Source organism: Melozone crissalis, unplaced genomic scaffold (assembly GCF_028551555.1).
Source record: "Melozone crissalis strain CALT ecotype California unplaced genomic scaffold, PUWL_Pcris_2 ptg000042l_1, whole genome shotgun sequence".
Taxonomy (NCBI): domain Eukaryota; kingdom Metazoa; phylum Chordata; class Aves; order Passeriformes; family Passerellidae; genus Melozone; species Melozone crissalis.
The window spans coordinates 24,669,066-24,685,437 of NW_026535820.1; the positions used below are offsets into that span (position 1 = coordinate 24,669,066).

At 35.8% G+C, this 16,372-nt stretch overlaps 1 protein-coding gene across 1 annotated transcript in view; it reads left to right on the forward strand.

Moving 5' to 3' along the window:
• The window catches only part of CDH7 (cadherin 7), an 82,758-nt gene that overhangs the window by 46,730 nt on the left and 19,656 nt on the right, over positions 1–16,372 (forward strand). The window contains exons 4-7 of the mRNA XM_054284834.1: positions 561–680; positions 2,964–3,131; positions 4,449–4,636; positions 16,045–16,298. Coding sequence (XP_054140809.1) covers positions 561–680; positions 2,964–3,131; positions 4,449–4,636; positions 16,045–16,298 — 730 coding nt within the window. The remainder of the gene's footprint in view (positions 1–560; positions 681–2,963; positions 3,132–4,448; positions 4,637–16,044; positions 16,299–16,372) is intronic.

Sequence of the window (16,372 nt, forward strand, 5' to 3'; positions counted from 1 at the left end):
TTTAGAGATCACTTTCACCAGATTTTCTCTGAGCTGAGACAGAAACTCTTCAGCCATCTCTTTATGAAGCACTAAACAATTCTATAGACTAACAATAATTCTGTGTACATTTATCAAAATTTGTAAAACATAATTATGTATGTATGAATTTCTTATGAGTTATTACAATTTCAGCAAACCGATTTCTCTTAAAAGGAAAACTACTACTACTGTATTTCATACTCCAAAAAACTTCAGGCTTCACCATCATTACTGAAATTTTGCTGACATATCCTCCACCAGACAAAGGCAGAGACAGAGAGGAGGAGCTAATGAGTGAGATGATTTTACTGCTTGAATCAATGCTTGTGACTATTTGGGAAGATGGAATTCTGTAGTAGCTGATACTACCAGTTTACAAATAAAACCTGATTCAGTTAACAGAGTCAGCATGGAAATCACGAGCAGTTGTGAAAAGCCACCTCACACTGTTCCAGATATGTACTGGCACAGCATATAGAGTAAGTGTAGTTCAGATTTATCTCTCTTTCGTGTGCAACAGTCCCTCAAACATTTTTCAGGTACCTCTGTGGTTCAAGTGACAGCCACTGATGCAGATGATCCTACTTACGGCAACAGTGCTCGAGTGGTTTACAGCATATTGCAAGGACAGCCTTACTTCTCTGTGGAGCCCAAAACAGGTAAATTTACATAAACCCTTTGCAGTAATGTTGAGAAAAAGAGGAAAGTGTTCATTATAACTTGCTAGGAACTTATTAATATGACCACATTGTTAATTGAATGCATTCGTGTTTTGTTGATATTTAATCTCTTGGTGTTTAGAATGCATTATGAAAGCCACATGTCTGAGCTATGTAATAAAGAGATTTTGATGGAATGGAATTTATTATTTTTTCAATCTATCAGCTAATTGGTCTGCTGCCCATTGTCATCTCTCTTATCAATGAAAATTTCAAAATTCATTGAACATTTTTCAGATTTCAGAAATGTCTAAATGTCACATAGTCAGGTTCCATAAGACTATATTTAAGGCTCAATTACTCTCCATTCTACTTTTCAAAGTGAAGTTTAGTTGTGGAAAATGAATCCCTTTTTTATTAATTTGAAGAAGGACACACTGTGCTTCTTATGCTTGTCAGATATAATATTTTGCGCCCGCTATCAAAGCATATTGCTAGTGAAGCTTTGTTTTTATAATTTTCTTGAAATGGGAATATTTTTAAGCCACAACCAAATGCAACCTTTAATCTTCTGTTGTTTTTATAAATATTACCCATTCTGCTGGACTTTTCATAATGCAGGAAAGTAGGTTTTTGCTCATTTCAATTTAGTGCTTGAGCCTTCACTTACACCTACCAAGAGAAAAGTTATAATCTTCAGTTTGGATATAACCAAGCTGAGACAAAAGAGAAAAAATATCACCCTTTTAATTATAAACGATCCATGATATGAATCAGATCTGAGTCCCAATATTGTGACCGAAAAGTCACACTCTATTTAGCAGCATCTAAATTTGCAGAAATAACTACTATAATTATCTCCATATTGCAGCAGATCCATGCTCAGCAGGGATATATAGCACTGTCCTTTTCCCTCCAATGAGTATTATTCATAGGTTTTCTCTCTTTTTCTCCCTCTCTATGTGTGCTTATATACCATGTATGTTGTGATGATGGCTACAGGCAACCAGTGAAAAATAATATGGTAGTTTCTGTTAAATAAAAATATTGACGAATTCAGACTGAAATGTTTGCATACATTTTCATCACTTTGATGTGAAACTCAAATTTCCTGTGTGCATGACAGTTTGCTTCCAAATGACTGGGTAACTTTACCTGGTAATTTAACTATGACAGAAAAACAAGCATGCCAGGAAAAGCAAAGTAGAAACAATAACACTATTAAATTGTATATTAATTGCATTTTCACACATCTTGAAAAATGGGTGAAATAGTGCCAGGCAGTCCGTTGGTGAAATAAATGTTTCAATTCAAAGGTGATTAATGGCAAGTCCAACATTCATAAAGGAAAAAAGAAATAAAGCTCTAAGCTAACATTCAACAAATAGCAGATGAAGAGATATGTGTCCCCATGTGCCTCTTCTTTATTTAGTTTGCTTATGTTTCTTTTACTGCTGACACTAAGTGCTGGAGTAGCAAATGGCTGCCTCCCTGGAAATCAGGGTTAGCAGCTGTATTATGTACTGGGCATGAAATATTCATAAAATCATCATATTTTGAGAAGGCATATTTATTTTTTGATGCATATCAGCAGAGCTGAAAGAATAAAACATGGAATTTTCTTCTAGTTTTAATTTCATGTCAATTAATTACATATTGTTAATTATGCAGATCATCAAATGGACATAACAAAAAATACTTCAGGTATTTAAGTATTTTATTACTAAATAAAAAAATTTCTTTATTGTGCCAGTGTTTTAGAAGTGGACATTGGTAAACCCAATATATGGCAAAATAAGATCATTTCATGTATCTGCAAAGTGTGGCATGTTATCAGTATTGGTAAGAGTTAATGTCTTGAATGAGTATCCAAAAGATAGTGAAATGAATCTTGACCTTAGAATTTTAAAAAATGAATGCTGAATATTCTGTTTTTCCTAGCTCTAAAAGAGTGGGAAATCAAATACAGAAAATTACATCTTGCAGGGAAGGAAGTGTTACCCAAGACATTTTGAAGACCAGGTCAGGGAGAAGATACTTGGAAAGCACAATCATGCACTGTGTTACCAAGTAAAGAAAAATTGATGGGTATGGTGACTATTTGAAATAAGCTTATGGTATGTCAGTGCAACTCCTAGTCAAACCCTGTTATATTAGTATTGCAATTCATTCATTCCACTCTTCCTTCAATCACTAATCTGCTGTTACCTTGTAAAGGCAAACTCAGCTTTTACAGCAGCATATTTTTGCTTTTGTGATCCTTGACACCTTGTCTTTCTGCAGGTGTTATCAAGACTGCCCTTCCGAATATGGACAGAGAAGCCAAGGACCAGTACCTGTTAGTTATCCAAGCAAAGGACATGGTTGGGCAGAATGGGGGATTGTCAGGAACCACATCTGTGACTGTCACCCTGACTGATGTAAATGACAACCCGCCCCGCTTCCCACGCAGTAAGTTCCTTTGTCAATATGACTTGTAATACTATTCTAAACACTGCTATTTTTTTTACACACTGTGCTATTTCTAAATATTTCTAAACAAAAAGTGCTTATTTTCCATGTTAAGTTCTTTGTTAAACACTGACTGAAAAACTACATTGTTATTATTATTATTATTATTATTATTATTATTATTATTATGTAAGCATTGTTTTTCTTTGCCTCATGCATACCAGATCATTTGAAATGGCTTACAGCAGCAGGGACATTTATTAATTTATTTTACTTTCTCTCTGTGAATAAATAGACAAAAAAATTAATATCCTAATAGGTATTTAGGTCTTTCCAGTTAGGCTTCAGGATTCTTTAATTTGACCCTTAATCCTTTGTATTCCTTTGGCATTGACACATGCTTACAGTGTTTCCTTAAGAGTTAAATACCAAAGAGCTGGGAAGTCACCTTCCTTCCATTTCATGTTTTTGACCAAGGTGGCTCTCATCCTAACCTAAAGAAAGGAGCACACAGTTATATGCTCAAACCAGAAGTGCTCAGTTTATTCAAAGTGTTCTGTTTGGGGTCCTTTTTTATTAATAAAAAAAAAAAAGCATGGTAACATAGAAAGTAATATGAAGGATATATTCATGTCAGCTCCAGCTTCACCTCCAACGATGGAAAAAATAGATCTGTACATAATAGATTTCCTGTTATTTCAAGCCACCAACGGCTTGAAATAATAATAGAATAACTGAAGTTTCTTTTGAAGGTGAGGGTGTTATTGGCTACAGAATGCACTCTGATACCCTTTTGACAACATATATATCATTTTCTGCTTGAATAAAAAGAGCTAGAATTGTCAAGATGGTGTATTTACTGATAAAGAAATTAATGTATATTAGTTTCTAGTGATATTCAGATTGAGAACTGCCTAATCAAGATATAAACTATAGAATAATACATTTTTATATTGATATTATTTTACATATTTGCTTTTCTTTCCTCTTTTCTGGTAAACAAAGTAAAACTGCATTATCAGGGACTCACATTATGATTTGCATTTAAGTTTTGAATTTTATTTTTGCCTCTTTGCCTTATACTTCTCTTGTCATATGAAGAAGTTGTGCCTGTTGTACTTGGAGTCTGTCACAAAGAAAGCCTAGCAAAAAGTGCAATTCTGTTTCAAAACTGAAGGATATTTTCTTGTAGCCTGAGTAAATGTCCAGGCACATGATTTAAAGGAATGTAGATTTAAGAAAGCTAGATTTTTATTTTTTTTTTTTAGCTTTCAGTCCCAGAAGACTCTGAATTTATTAATTTTTTAAATTTTACAGGATCTTATCAGTATAACGTCCCAGAGTCTTTGCCAGTGGCTTCTGTGGTGGCCAGAATAAAAGCTGCAGATGCAGATGTTGGACCTAATGCTGAAATGGAGTACAAGATTGTGGATGGTGATGGCTTGGGAGTATTCAAAGTTTCTGTTGACAAAGACACCCAGGAGGGAATCATAACTATTCAGAAGGTGAGTCTGATTTTACCCTCTGGTTCTGTTTGGAACTCTTCAAGATGGGGGCAGGTAATGAGAGAATGAGCTTTTGTTTTTTTAGAGCTTTGTCTGCTGTAAATGTTTCCATTGGTATATTTCATCTTGACTTGTATGATTTTGAGGTTTTTAATGACTTACACTGAAAAATATTCCGCATTTTCTTTGACAAGACCTGTATTTTTTGAGGTGTGCATTTTAAAGAACCGCATTTGAATGCGAATCTAAATTTTAGTCTCATTTGTCTTTGTATTAAATAGTAGAAAGTGTGAAAATGTATCTTGCAGCAAAAATGAAAGCTCCAAATAAAAAATGGATCCTGAAATTAACTTTAAAAATAATTATCTGGATGTCTTTATTTGAGGTGGTACTATTCAGAAAGCACACATTATTAATTTAAAGTTATAAACAGTAAAAGTAGTAGGTTTACAAGATCATGTATTATTTAAAATATTATTTTAAAAAACCCTGAAAATTTTAATAATTTAAATAATAATCTTTCTATATGTGCAGTTAGAAATCATTATGGAGCTGAAAGATCATGTAGATATAAAATTATTAAAACTAAGCTTTCTCATATTGCTGCAACACATTTTAGACTACCCTTTTAAGAAGAAAAAAATGTCCTCAAATATTTTTCAAGAAATTTTTTTTTGAACAATAAACGAAACACAACACCTTAGAAGTATCTCTCATATAATTTCCTGCTCTTAATATGTGAATGCTTGGCAAGTCCCTTTGTCATGCAAAGGGTGGTATTTCATGGCCTGGGCTTCCCACCCAGAGCTCAGCCTGCAGCTCCTACTGCAGCTGCTTACCCAGCTACCTACACTGAATGGATTTCTCAACAATTTCATATCCTTAAAGTGTGGGAATAACTTGGCATTTTGGAATACATGTACCTATGTTTCCAAACAAGGACCTATGTTTGTACTTAGTATTATTTCATAACAGATTTTTTTTCCCTAAATAGCCTTTAATCTTTGTAAACTTCACCTATCAGCTGGAGTGCTTTTTTGTCTCGTTGTGTTGGGGTTTTTTTCCCTTCTCTGGTGTATCAATTTCTTCTAGCAATATAAATCTTCAGTTATATTTCTCTTTGAAAGAATTTAAGAGTGTAAGATGTTGCAAAGCAGTGGGCTAACTCTCTGATGCCCTTAACACCTATTGAGAGCTGATAATCATCCATAGATGTCACAACAAATGAAGTATGTTCACCCTTGAAAGATCATAATATGTGTAATGTGAATCTTTTTTCAAGGAAAAAACATCCATCTTAGGCTTCTTGCAAAATATACTTCTGGTCAGCACATTTGAAATACAAATGATGAAAAGTTAGTAGTCTTTTTGTTCAACAGCCAAATTCAGTGTGTCTCCTTCAGCTTGCTCATTTAAAGTTTTTGGGCAAGGATTTGGGAGAAATGTGCTTATCCTAGAGGGAGAACATTTAGCAGTGCCACAATGAGCAGCACTGAATCAGTCAGGGTCTTCAGTGATCTAATATGAGAACCGGTGAGTTAATTTCCATTTTTTTTTTTTTTTTAGTATGGTTTTGTAGTCATGGTATTTGTTCCTGGAGTATCCTGATTTCAGTGCTATACAGTGGATCAAATAATTGCCATTTGTTATTTCTATAATCATTTTAACTAGGGAGCTGAACTGGACTTTTCACTACTGAGTGTTTGTCCAGAGAAGAGCTCTATGAAACAGCTGTTAGAATACATCAAAAGGGTACAAGTTTTTGACCTGATCAAATTATCTAATCTGCTAATAATTTTTATACCTACATTCTGCTATATTTTGACACAAGAATTAAGACTACTTTCTCCGCAGCGTTTGACCTTTTCTCTAATTTTCCTACTATTTTTGACTTCTTTTCCTCTGTGTGGTAGGTAGTCCTGGGCTAGTGCAACGTGCCCACCAAGCCAGTCTATTACCCTCTCTTCAGCAGGAGAGTGTGTGAAAATAAGATGGAGAAGACCTTGTGGTTCAAGCAGTTTATGAAAGCAAAACTAAGGGTCACATGCATGCCAAGCAAAGCGAAAAACCAGAAGATCTTATTCCTTATGGAAATGCCCGGCTGCTTCCTGGGAAGCAGGGCTTCAATTCAAATAGCAGTAGCTTCAGAAGACAAAGGTTGTAAATAAGAAATGCCCACTCCCCCACTCCAACCTCCACCTTCTCTTAGGTTTTATATCAGATGCCCTGCGGCATGGAATATCTCTTTGGTCCTTTTGGGTCCACTGTTCTGGCTGTGCTTCCTCCCAAGATCTTGCCCATCTGTGTGGGAAATGTTGGAGAGACAGCACTGATGCTGTGCCAGCACTGCTTGGCAGTAGCGAAAAGCTGGCGTGTTGCCAATACCTTTCCAGCTACCAAAGCAAAGCACAATCCTGTTGTGCTGTGGGGAAAATTGACTGCCTTCACCCAAACCCTCACATACCCAAAGGTGATTTCCCACACTGAGGGCCACCTCCCGAACCTCAGGATGTCCTTAACTTTTCATTTTGACTCCAGGGAACCTTGTGCTTTGCTGAAAGACCTTCCCTGCCAGCCCTGTAGAGAGCAGTGTCTAGAAATGAGGAACTGAAGCACAGTGCCTATCAGGCAATTGCATTGTCTTCTGGACAATAAATTGAATTAAGACCGTTATTAATAACTGTGTATGCAGGTTAAGTAGGTTTCAATCACTGAGCCTTATCTGCCAGATCACTATGGAGTCAGGTTATCCCTGCATGATAATTGTGCTTATTAGTTGGAAATCAGGGAAGAAATTAAGTTTGCAGCCTGAAATCTGCCTAAAAATTTTACTGTCCAGCACATGATGTTCTGTACTCCTCTGAGTGCAATTAACTTTCTCATTTTCATGCCCTAAAATCAGCTGAGGTATTGAGAAACAGCTCAGCCTCAAAATGCATGCCTATCCTTTTCAACTTCTGATTATTGATATGCTCAGATATCACAGTTGCGTACACATCAGGCAGTAAAATGCCGAGGCAAAGACTTATGAAAAGGCACGCTTGGGTTCTGAATGCAAATGGGTGCTTTAGTTTTGCGCACTTCTGCCGCAATTGTACATAAAGCTCTGCAGGCTGGGCATGAAAATCACCGGCAGTAACTGAGCAGCTGAAGGCACTTCTCCATTCATTTTTGTGCTGGGTGTTGTTGGAGAAAGTTTGGCACCTGGTTATCCGAGTTCCACACACAAGCTGAGGATTTTGCATTCTGTTTTTAGAAGGATAACCACTTCAAGACAACTTTGAAAGTTGACTTCCTCACTCAACACTAACACTTCTTTTAACACATGAATTTAAGCATTAAATTTAAAAAAAAGAGTTTTTGTAAGAAAGAAAAGAAAACTGCAGGAAGAGTACTGAGATTTAAGAACTCAGCATGTAAAGATGGATTTTTATGTTCCTTTTTATTTTTATTTCACAGCATTCCTTTTATGGAATATTAAAGAAAAATGTCCAGTGAATGAGCAAAAATTGCAGGAAAATGATCTTGTTTGAAGCAGAGAGACACCAAGTACCATGATATTAAAATGAGAGAAGTGTTACATGGTTAGGTGTATCTCAAGATTACTGGTGAACAGATTTGAGTGTGTTTAATTTTTTGTTTTGGATTGTTTTCCATTCCTGTTTGAACACATTTTTTTCTCTGTACCCTGCAACAAAGAGATTTCATAACATCACGAGCCAGTGGAAAAAAAAGAAAAAGCGTTTTTACTATTAATAGTGATTTTCTTTGAAATTTATGTAGTGTATTCCTTCCTTTATAACTCTTCCGCCTTGCTATAAACCCAGATATCTCTCTGGCTTGCACAGTTTATTCAGGCTGGATTTTTCTCCTAACACTTTGGGAACAGTGCTATTTTCTGAATAGTAGTGGTGGTAGTTCTGCTCATAGTTCTTGCAGCCACGGCAGGACTAGGGATTACATGTTCCTGAACATGCTAGTACTGTTGCTACCTAGTATCTAATGTCGGTGTGGATTGACTATTAGACTAAACCTCAGCTCAAAATCACATTTTGGCAATAGTCTGGCACTCCTGTAATTACTCCCTTGACCACAGGGAAAGAGACAAGGGAAGAACGCTCTCTCTGTGTCATTATCCACTTGGTCTTTGTCCTTTTCAGGAGTAAAGAGCAGGACTGTACTACACCTTATGCAGCACAACTAAGAAGCATGTGTGCTTCTATCCCTGTAGAGTTTTTGCAGCCCTATGGGCTTTCACATACTCATCACACCTTATTTTATTTTATCCCAGTTAGGATACTTGAATCAAAATTGAATGAATGAGATGAGTAGTTCACGTATTTCAGGAAGTTGCTTAATTTCCTTCGAAACAAAAATACACTACCCCCCAACAAAAAACCCAAACCCAAATAAACCAATCAAACAAAAATGAATAAACAAAAAACCTCACACACAGCATTTTAAAAATATTTGGGACAAGGACTAATTTTGTTCATTATTTATGGCTTACGTAGTGACAGCAGATTTTGTTTGGGTAGAATTGGTTTCTGTAAGATTAGAGAAGCTCAAATTTCATCTAATGCCAAAAGCTAGTAAAACAGTATTGAAGCATTTACTTGGTTATTGGCACTAAAAAAAAAAAATCTAGTCTCTTCTGCAATACATTAACCAATTCATATGCAAAACATGTATCCAGCATGTGTCTACAATGGTGTATAAAAGTGTGTAAATCGTTTTTAGGCTATTTCCAGCTATTTCATTACCTGAAATAGGATATGAAAAATTTTAGAAGACAAACTTTGACTTTCTTTTTCTTTGTCTTTCCTCTTTCTTCAGAAGTTGTAAATAACATGTAAATGAGACCTGTAAGTAAAATTCTCTGCTTAAACAAAGGGTGGGAAATTGGTAGGAAAGCTAATAAGGGTCTTTTCCTGTAACCTACTATATTCATACAATTTGTTGCCTAGCAGTTTCAAGTCCCTGTGGAAATCTTCCTACTTCTTTATTTACTCACTTTCTCTTTTGTTAAATAATACTAACAAATAAAGGAAAAGTTCTCACTTGTCAAATGAAACAGAAGAAATTTTTCTTATTTTTATCCTTTTTGGAGCAGTTCATGCTACAATTCTGATGTTGCAAATAATATGAGTTTGGCTAATCTCTGCACTGTAGCGCAGTCTTTTGGTAATTCATAAAATGGAGCAGAATAGAAGAGAATAGAATCATAAGATAGCATAATTAAGGTTGGAAGAGACCTCCAAATTCATCAAATCCAGTCTTTGATCAAATACCACCATGTCAGTTAAACTATAGTGGCACATCCGGTCATTTCTTGAACACTTTCAGGGATGATGATTCCCTGGGCAATCTGTTTCTAGGCTTAAGTCCCCTTCCAGTGAAAAACAATCTTTGTAATGTCCAGCCTGAACCTTTACCTGTCACATCTTGTATCTGTGTTGTCTTGTACTATCCCTAGTTACCTGGGAGAAGAGGTTGACCCCCGCCTCAATGCAATCTCTTTTTAGGCAGTTGTAGAAAATAATGTCCCCTCTGAGCCTCCTTTTTTCCAGGCTAAACAATCCCAGTTCCTTCAGCCACTCCTTACCTGACTTATTGTCTAGACCATTCATCAAGACACTGCAACCCTCACTCCGCAGAATATTTTGCAATATCCATTGCCCTTCTCCCTGCACTCCAACACCTCCTGAATGGGGGCCCAAAACTGGACACAGGACTCAAGGTGTGGTCTCACCTGTGCCAAGTACAGGAGGGCACTGCCCTTTTCTCCCCCGACACGCTGGTTTTGATATCAGCCTCTGAGGCGTGTGGGCACATGCTGGCTCATGATGAGGATTCTCAAGTTCTTTTCTGATGGGCAGTTTTCCAGCCACTCTGCCCCCAGCCTGTGGCACTGCTGGGGTTGTTGTCACTCAGGTACAGAACCCTGCACTTTCGTTGTTGAACCTCACACAACTGACCTCAGCCCATCGATCTAGCTGGTCCAGATGCCTCTGCACAGCCTTCCTGCCCTCCAGCAGATCAAGGCTCCCACCCAGCTTAGTGTTTTCTGTAACTTACTGAGGTGCACTCAATCCCCCTATCCAAATTATTTATAGATATTAAACAGGACTGGACTGAACGCTGAGCCCTGGGGAACACCAGTGATTGGATGGCAACTGAAGGTAATGCCAGTCACTACCAACTCTCTGAGCCTGGCCAGTTTTTAACTCAGTGAAGAGTGCACAGGTCAAAGCCATTGGCTGCCAATTTCAAAGTAAAACTAAACTAGATGTGTAAGTTGCCTTTAATCTGAGTTTAGGAAGACATCCATCTTATGTGATCTTTTCAGAAAAATAAGAGTTGTAGAGTTTATGAAAAGGAATCAGGCATTTATATTTCTTAGAAGTATCTCAAATTTTTTTCTTCGTTCACACTGTGACTCAGTTCTCCATCTGTAGAGTAGGATCAATTCCTTCCTGTGGTTTCATTTGTAATTTGCATACTGCTATCAATGCTCCGTTGGTAAGGACTCTGATCATTTGCATAACTCAATTTCACAGTAGTGAGGGTGTTTGGAGAAAAAGCGTAATTTTTCTGCATATATTGGAGTTTGAAAAAATGTGTCAGATTTTCCTCTGCAGTAGGAATCTTAGAACTGAAGAAATATTTATGGAAGCAAATGATGATTCAGTCAATTAATACAACAGATTCTGAAGAGCCCATGCTAAGCAATATACAATTTTGAAGTGAATTCATGTTGATTTTTGACAGAATCAAATTGCAATACACATGAATGGAGTCTTGCCTTTGCTTTCTAAGCAAAGTACATACACAAACCCTTATTTCTTGTGGTTTCCAAAGCACTATTCCTAGAAATAGTGTACTAAAAAAGGCATCATTTAAGTACAGATCTCACTTTATCCACCAAGTAGTAGGCTCAAATTACACTTCAGTAATATTAATAGTTTAGTAGCAAAATATCTAAAGATATAAACATGATGCTCTGTATCCACCTACACTTTTATCAAATATTTGGTAAAGTAGTTATGGTAATTAATATTAAAAAAGGCTGCAAGGTATATTTATGTACCATATGTGACTTTTTGAAATGTTACGAGATGTGATTCAAGCCATTTGGAACTCTATGGAGAGATTTTAGTGGATTAAAGGGAGGGGGAAAAAAGACTGAAGACCCCTAAATATTCTGCAGAGTGAGGGTTGCAGTGTCTTATTGCAGAAAGTGACAAGCATTAAGATTTCCCATGGCAGAGTTCTTGCTCACTTTGCCTTCATTTCTGCCCTCAGTACACAGCCCCAACACAATATCACTAACTGGTATGCATGTTGTAGCATACTTTCTCATAGAAATTGACTGCTAAGAGATTATTTTAAAACCTGAGTTCATTCTAAAAGCAATATTGGCAATTACAAAATGGGGTAGGGGAAAGGAGAGGGTATATGCATAGGCTTTTGAGTGAAAAGCTATCTTTCCATTACTGTTAACATTTCTTTTATTTTTTTTTTAGCTAGAAATTTTTCTTTCAATTCTATATCAGAGTTTACAATGTAAGAGCTTGAAGCTTCCCTGGTTCCTTTGAGAGATTGTGTGCATTTGTTTGATGTACTGCAGTTTTCAATATAAAACCTCAACTGGGCTTAAAAATGGGATTTTCACCTCTGAAAAGTACATTATTACAAAGTTGCCATGCAATAAAAGTGAGCATTATAAAAATGGGCTTTCTGTGAGTTATAACTTGATATTCAGCCTCTCTAAAATAGAAGACTTGTTTTCCTTCAGAGAGGATAAAATTCTTACCCCTTAAAAGGAAAAGAAGAGAAAAAGAGACAGACCTCACAAAAGGAAAGATATGGATCCTGCATGGGATCTAATCAGATAAGACTAATGCACAGATATTAATGAAGTTGTTAAGCTCTATTCACTGTACTGAAGGACTGAAGTATATGTTGTCCATTTAACCTTCACCATTGCTGTAGTAATTTGCAGTCTCTTAAGTTGGTGTTCCATCACTGGAATCTTGTGCTTTTGTTATAGCAGAAAATAATGAAGGCATGATCCAAAAGCCATTTAAATAATGCCTGTATAATAGACACCAATGATAATTAGATAAGAAGAAATAACAAAAAAAAAATCTTTCCAGGTCACTTTCTCTGTCTCTCATGGGTGTGTGTGGCATGCAATTTCTTCATTATATTATCTAAAAAATGTTAAAATATTTATGCCAGGTTAAGAGCTCTTGAACATTAATTATATCTTAGATATTTTGTTTGCTTTTCCCAGATTATATTCTGCCTCAAACTCTGATTGATACCTCTGTATTCCCCACAGGACCTGAGGTTGTATATCTCAGAGCAACAGATTGAAGATGTTGACTGTAGCTTTTGTAGACATTGCCACACTCCACAGAAGACAGGCTCTGCTAGAAAGAACTGGAAATAACATTATTGCCACTGCAATAAAATCACAGATTACTTTAAAATGCATTTGTCCATCCATAATTACTCTCTTCTAAACACCATCTCCACTGTGTATGTACATAGATTCAATTAAAAAAAAAATTTCTTTATTTTTCATTACCAAGGATCTTCATCTATCTTGAATGCTGCCAGCAGCATTGGGTACCAGAATATATCTGAGGGAATCCTACAGAAGGATTCATGTTGCTAAGAGCAGATGTTTACTTCTTTCAGTTACTGAGATTCCCTTACTAGTGAGTGACTGGTGAAAAGCAGGCATCACCAGCTGATAGCTTTCCTGGAAGAATTTCACTACAGTCACACTGAGGACCATATGGTGGTTTTCTCAGATGTACATAGCTATGTTAGAGAAGGTTGAACATACACTTAGTAAGACTGTTTAGAATATATATCTACACCACTGTTAGTTTTTCATCCTTTTCTATGAGGAAATACTTTACTCACGAGTGTGTATTTTTGGTGAATTCCCTACTAGCCTAACACTCCTTCATAATAAAAATTCATATGAAAATACGCTTCTTTATGATTTCAGTTAATAAAGATCTAAAGTAGTTTTCTTTAATCAATATAGAGATATGTGAGTGTCTTAAAATTAATTTGAAGAATATTTATTTTTTGTTGTACTAGTCTATTAAAACAAAAATAAAATTTATATAATTTTTCCAATTACATATATGGTACAAATTTTGTCTATTAAATCAGAAATTTCATAATTCTTTTTACTTTGAAGGACTGTGCTGCTGACATTAGTATGCCAGAAGAAGTTATCTTTTCTGCAGCCTCATGACAAATTTTCATGTGTTTGATTAGGTATCACTGTAATCACAATCACCCAATTTCAGCAGATACCATGAGGATAAATCAGCTTTCTTTTCTCCACTACATACTGTTGTATGTTCTGATTTAAAATATACTGTTTATTAAAGGGTCAGCACTTTTGTTTTTTGAGGGGAAGTTTTGGTTTTAGTGGGTTTTTTTGGGGTTTTTGGGGATTTTTTTTAATTCAACAAATGTTAGCCTTTTGCCTTTCACATTTTTTGGATTATCATTTCTTTATTTATTATGCTCTTTTTCAGGTCATAATTTTTTAATTAGTTTGCTTTTATTAGATAATGTAATGCCTTAGGATGTCTTAAGAGTTTGTCCACTCTTTAACCTTGCTGCTCATCTGATCATATCACTTGCCTAGTTGTTATCACCACAGAAGGAAGTTTCTGAGGCATTTTCATCATTCCAACATCATGTTGCATTTGCATTATGGCTATGAGGTTGTTTTATAACACATGCATTGTCCTTTAAATATAAAACCAAAGTGAAAATAAAAAAAACTATTATACATGCTTTATTAATGAATTCTGACCAGTTGTATCCAGTACAGGGAGCAGTATCCAGACAAAATTTCTATTTCAGCAAATCTGTTTTCCAAGAGCTGTGGATACTGCAGCTTTGATTCAGTGCAAGAAGTGCTTGCATAATATGAGGATCACAAGTATTCCTATTTGGAGAAGCCTTTTGCTGCCACACAGAGTTTGTAAAAGTTTAGTGCCTTTCTGAGTGTGTTGTGCTGCAGTTCATTTTTCATGTTTGACTCTAGACGGTTTGCAGCTGCATTATCGCATCAACGTAATCACCGACTTTAAGATGTTCATTTGGGATTTATCCGACTGTAACTAGATGGAGAACTTAGGCCCTTGTAGGTCAACAGATGTGTGTTTCACCTCTGCTGCTCCTCTGAGTGAATACTGGAATGTTTTGCAGATGCTGGAGAATTAATTTGCAAGCACATCTCAGATCCCTGTGATGTATTCAGTAGCAGAACTGCAGAAAAACATTTTTAATCTGTTTTATACACTTGGAATTATAGTTTGAAGACATAGTTGAGTAACCAGACTGCAGCTTTAGAAGTGCTTCAGTATTTTGCTGCTGGTTTACAATGATTAAATTTGGAATTACAAAGGAATATTTAGTTGGTTGTTTGGTGCAAGCTGTCAAACTAAGACTATAGATAGAGGGTAAAAGGTTCTAATATTAACTTGATGTTTTCTTTCAGTAATGGCCTCTGCGCTAAAATCATTCTTTTCTCAAATAAAATTTTCTTCTTTCTGAAGAATCTGAATATCCTCAGATCACAGATGTCTCATTTTTATGGGGGGTAGTTTTTGATTCTAATGCAGTATTTATTTGAAAAGAAACTTCCATTGAAGAAAATTAAAACAGAAAGAAGGTATAAAAAATTACATGTATTTTGCTTAATAAGCAAAACAAACAAAAGCAATCTCCACACTTCATCTCAGTACAAAATATTGTGATATAAGCAGTGTAATTTAGGTCATTGCCACATTTTCTACTCAAATTTATAACATATTGGAGAAAATATTGTTTATTCAATCCAAATACTATACAAAACCTAATAAATTCAAAAGAAATTCAAGACAGAAAAGAATATCACTTACAATTTTATGAATGAGGTTACCTGTAAGTAACCTTAAAGATTATATTGCCTTCTTATATCTGGGTAGTATGTCACATGTTATTTGCCATAAGCTTAGATAAAATATTAATAAGACAAAAATAAGTATTAATTCACAATAGTGAAATAATCAGTGAGAATCTGGTGCTCACAGAAGTTACAGAAATTTTTGCAATTATCTTATAAATTTGTTTCACTCACAAGGTAGAACTATCTTTATCACTTAAGTCATTGCGGAATATTCACTAGTGAGACACTGCAAATAGTTTTTTGAGAAAGCTGAAAAATTAACCATGAACTATGGTCTGTCATCAAAAGTGATGGTTGCATACAAATGGCAAAGGTATTTTCATTTTATACTTACTGAAATTTTTAAGCAAAACAGTTTTTCGTCAGCATCACGGAATAATAAATTTTCCAAATATTTTTTTTTCCTGTGTAGGAGCTGGATTTTGAAGCTAAGACAAGCTATACCTTGAGGATAGAAGCAGCCAATATGCATGTTGACCCTCGTTTCCTGAGTCTGGGGCCCTTCAGTGATATGACAACAGTGAAGATAATTGTAGAGGACGTTGATGAGCCACCTGTGTTTACCTCCCGTTTGTACTCCATGGTGGTGTCCGAAGCAGCAAAGGTTGGCACAATCATTGGAACTGTAGCAGCCCATGATCCCGATGCCTCAAACAGTCCTGTCAGGTAATTGCAAGAGTTCCTAATTATTTATTCAACCTTTGCATTGAAATTGTTCATCTGGTGGTGGGAGGGGATTT